Below are 3825 nucleotides of genomic sequence, written 5' to 3'. Positions count from 1 at the left end.
ATGTTAGCATAGGCTGTCTAACGTGGAGAGGTGATCTTGCTCAAAATTATGTGATTTTCTTCCGCATGCAAGATGACGCATACCCTAACTGAGAAGATTGCAAAGATATTTGTATTAAGCTTATAAACTACGCCAAATCATAATATATTTGTACATACGAACAACTCATACAAATACAAAAGAAATGAACTGAAGAAGGAGGAAAAAAGAAAAGAAAAAACTCAAAGCATGCTTCCTTTCTTTAACACTCTTTTCCACATCCATGTGATAAGACTGATAAGAAAATTCAATCTTTAGTAAAAGAAAGAAGAAAAAAAAGGGGGGGTTAAAATTTAAGCATGGAAAACAAGGGTTGGGCCACATGATGATACGGGGGATTGAATAATTTATCCCACTTTAAAAGAAAGATGTTAAGGGGCAGTCCCATCATTATACCAATTCCCTCACTGAGCTTTCCAATCATGTCCCCGATTCATGTACTTGTTCGCACTGTTCAGACCTTCTGTTCCTCAACCTTTCTGTCCCATCTCACACCAATATTCCAAAAACTCCCTGTGGGGACTCGTTTTTTCCCCCCTCTAAGCTTAATTAACAAACAAAACAAATCACCTTTCCTTGTAATAAATACCCTGTACACCTAATTTAAGCATCACTCTGTTGAATGTTAGGGTAAAAACAAACAAAGACAAAAAATTTCGAAAAGGGTTTTGGTGGATCCATCGGTCCTAGTTTTAAATTTTATTCTTCAAATCCAATATCCAACGATGATGATTAAATCACGTGTGTACTGGTATAAAGTTTTTTTTTTTTTTGAAGATTTTGTGCACCCATATAACTTACTGGAGGAGGAAAAAAAAAGAAAATGTTGATGAATATTTGGCGGAGAGGGAGTTGATTTAATGATCTTCCTTGTGGGTTGGTTTGTTTAATAAAAACCTCTCTTGCTACCAGTTGGCGGTTCCTGAAATGAATGGCTGTTGTCTTCAGCTGCCCAATCGAAGAGATTATTGAATGCAACGACGTCGTCCAAGCCGCCTGATTCTTGGGTTTGGTGTAATTTTTGGGGTTGAGTGAACAAGAGATGTGAAGGGTCGGTCTGTAATTCCTCCAAATCTGCAAAAAAGTCATCACTTTGATTGTCGTGGATAGGCATTGCCATTGCCATTGCCACCCTATATGGAAACCCTTCAGCTTCTGTTGCAAAGGGTTTCTGAATCTCCTCGGGAGGCTCTTGTTTGACATGATTGGAGGTTGCCGAGGATCTTGCTCCATTATTGTCATTGTTGTTTGGATGTTGGTTGTTGTTTTGTGGTCCCTCTTGAGCTGTTGTTGGCTTTTGAGGGAGAGATGCGGAGGAAAGTGTTGAGGAATTGGGCGTGTTGTTTTTTGATTGTTGGGACCTTGAAGAGCCTGCTAGAGCATTTCTTTGCGTTGGCCATGGATGGTTGTGCTCAGATGTGTATGTAATCACCAACATGTTGGGATCCGTTCTACTTCTTTCCACTTGTTTTCTGGCTGAACAACCCTTTGAGCTGCTGCATCTATAATACCCCCTGAATCGTTCAAAATTATGACAACACTATCATACTATCTTAAATCACCTCTTAATTGAGTTGTACTAATTTGTTAAAACTCGAACCAAATGAATCGACCGATCTTAAGCATTAGCACGACTCCTTTCGGATCCTTGGAACAGAGCCAAGTAAACGAATGTGATTCCCAAGAAAACAAAGGTAACTAACATTCAACATAAATTAAGAGGGGAAAGGGGGGAAAAACAAGGTTAAAACTGAAAAGTAGGGTAAAATTGAGAAATTGCTAAGTTTAGAGATGGAATTGATGAAGAGAAGTGAGACATAATATGTAACATAAATTAAAAGAAAGGAGATACCTAGGATATGGAGAACCTTTGATTGGTTTCTGACCATATTTCCTCCAAGCCCACAGATCAGAAGGAATAACTTCCCCATTAGGTCGGCTAGTGGCAGCCACTGGAGCAGGAACACAAACCACCTTCCTTGCTTGGCTCTTCCTAAACAAAATTAAAGACACAACAAACAACGCCTCAAAACCTCATCATCATCAATTTTGCTTTTGTTTGGGGGATTGTGATTTGTGCAAGGGGAGGGGGGAGAGGGGGAGAAGCAACTGATATACACAAAAGAGGACCAAAATTCACACAAACAACAGTTCGCAGGTGGGTTTTGGGAGCATCCAAAATAAAAATAAAATAAATTGCCCTCTGAAAGCAACTATACAATGAAAGCCAAGGCTATAGTAGCATTCTCACCCTTCATTACAACAACCCTTCTAAATTTCCGATCAAAACATTATATATATGTACACACAACTTATTCTCAACCCTCCACACTCTGCAACCAATCTAATAAAGAAAACCCTTTTTTTGGATAAATTTAAAGCTAAACCCTATTTTTGTTAGGTCCCATTCTCATGAAAATGTAGTTTTAATAGCTGAAATGGTTAAAGAGTAAATTACCTTCGCTTGATTCCAGGTGGGTTTGTAGGAGAAGAGATCTGAAGGGCGGAGGGGTGAAGGTCAGAATTAATAGGAGGAATCAATGGGGAATTGCAATTAGGGATTAACAAAGGGGAGACACAAGGAGATGCTGAAATTGGGAATTTGTTTGGAATTGTTGGTGGCGGTGGAGAGATCTGAAGCATGCGAGAGAAGATATTGGAAGGCCTTTTCATAGCCTCATCTTCACCAACAAAAACACTTCCACCGCATCCACTTTTGTCCTCTAAATTGCCACCACCATTCAAAAAACCTGGATTATTATGATTATTATTATGATTATTATTATGATTATTATTATGATTATTATTATTATTAACTGAAGAAGAAGATGAAGAAAAATTGCAATTATTACCACAAATATCCAGCTCTTGAAAGAGAGGATCTCTCATGGGCGCAGCAGCGCAAAATGGATCCCCAAAGCTGTATTGTTGATGGTCTCTTGCAGCAGCATGGTCTTGTAATTGTGAAGAAGACGAAGAAGAGGAAGAAGAAGAAGAAGAGAAATTGATGGGCATTTCGGATGAAAATATCCAGTCGGATGAAAAGGGGTCTTCTGTTTTGCAACCAAAACTGGTTCTTGATCCTCTCACAATATCAGTCAAGTCACCTTGCAAATTCTCCATCTCAAACAAGCTACACATACTTCGCTCAATCCCACTCTACAACAAAATCATCAACACCCAACGCCCAAACCCTTAATTTTTGTTTCTGGGGTTTGATTTTTGTTCTTCCTCTCTTGTGTAGGCAGTAAGCTAAGAAGAGCTGCTGCTGATTTTGGTTATTAGGGAAGCATGAAAGGCACACACAAAACAGGCTTTAAAGGCCATTTTTATGGCTCTAAAACAAACAAAAATTGAGACTTGAAAGCTTTTGGAGAGAGAGCCAGAGAGCGAGAGAGAGAGAGAGAGAGAAAGTCGCTGACTTTTGACACAAATTATAGCTCTTCTATTCTACATAGAGGGGAGTGGAGGAAACAATTTAAACTTAAGAAATAAAGGTGGCAGAACAAAACATATTTAATTATATCTTTTCATGGATTTACTTTAATCACCAAGATGGACTTATTTAATTACAAAAGGGAATTCAGCTGCGTGTGGACTCATATAATCACTCGGTCAAACCTCTATAATCTTTAGTTAACAATCATTAACTTTTTTTAATCTCTCTCTCTCTCATCTTACACGCAAACCCTTAATTAAAGTTGAGAGCTTTCAAGGAAAAAAAAAAGTGTGCTTTTTGATAACTAAGTGAGCTGTGTTGAGAAGGACAATTCTCATAAAACGGTT

At 38.5% G+C, this 3825-nt stretch overlaps 1 protein-coding gene across 1 annotated transcript; it reads right to left on the bottom strand.

Moving 5' to 3' along the window:
* Window positions 1–698: 698 nt before the first annotated feature.
* LOC111433511 (probable WRKY transcription factor 35) lies at window positions 699–3466 on the bottom strand. The gene is made up of 4 exons (XM_023070557.1): window positions 2892–3466; window positions 2498–2789; window positions 1892–2032; window positions 699–1553 (listed from the first exon to the last, which is right to left on the bottom strand). Exons 1-4 carry the CDS (start codon window positions 3178–3180, stop codon window positions 926–928), a joined length of 1350 nt encoding a protein of 449 aa, XP_022926325.1. The 5' UTR covers window positions 3181–3466; the 3' UTR covers window positions 699–925.
* Between the last annotated feature and the right edge of the window lie 359 nt (window positions 3467–3825).

Source organism: Cucurbita moschata, unplaced genomic scaffold (genome assembly GCF_002738365.1).
Source record: "Cucurbita moschata cultivar Rifu unplaced genomic scaffold, Cmos_1.0 Cmo_Scf00043, whole genome shotgun sequence".
Taxonomy (NCBI): domain Eukaryota; kingdom Viridiplantae; phylum Streptophyta; class Magnoliopsida; order Cucurbitales; family Cucurbitaceae; genus Cucurbita; species Cucurbita moschata.
The sequence above is the reverse complement of the archived record's forward strand: the minus strand, read 5'-3'. Positions and strand labels throughout refer to the sequence as shown.

Excerpts from the sequence above, each read along its gene's own strand:
- LOC111433511 (XM_023070557.1), bottom strand. The coding sequence starts at position 3,180 with ATGTGTAGCTTGTTTGAGATGGAGAATTTGCAAGGTGACTTGACTGAT. Across the intron at positions 2,033-2,497 it reads CCACCTGGAATCAAGCGAAG|GAAGAGCCAAGCAAGGAAGG; the intron begins GTAATTTACTCT and ends AATTTTGTTTAG. Across the intron at positions 1,554-1,891 it reads AAAGGTTCTCCATATCCTAG|GGGGTATTATAGATGCAGCA; the intron begins GTATCTCCTTTC and ends TGAACGATTCAG.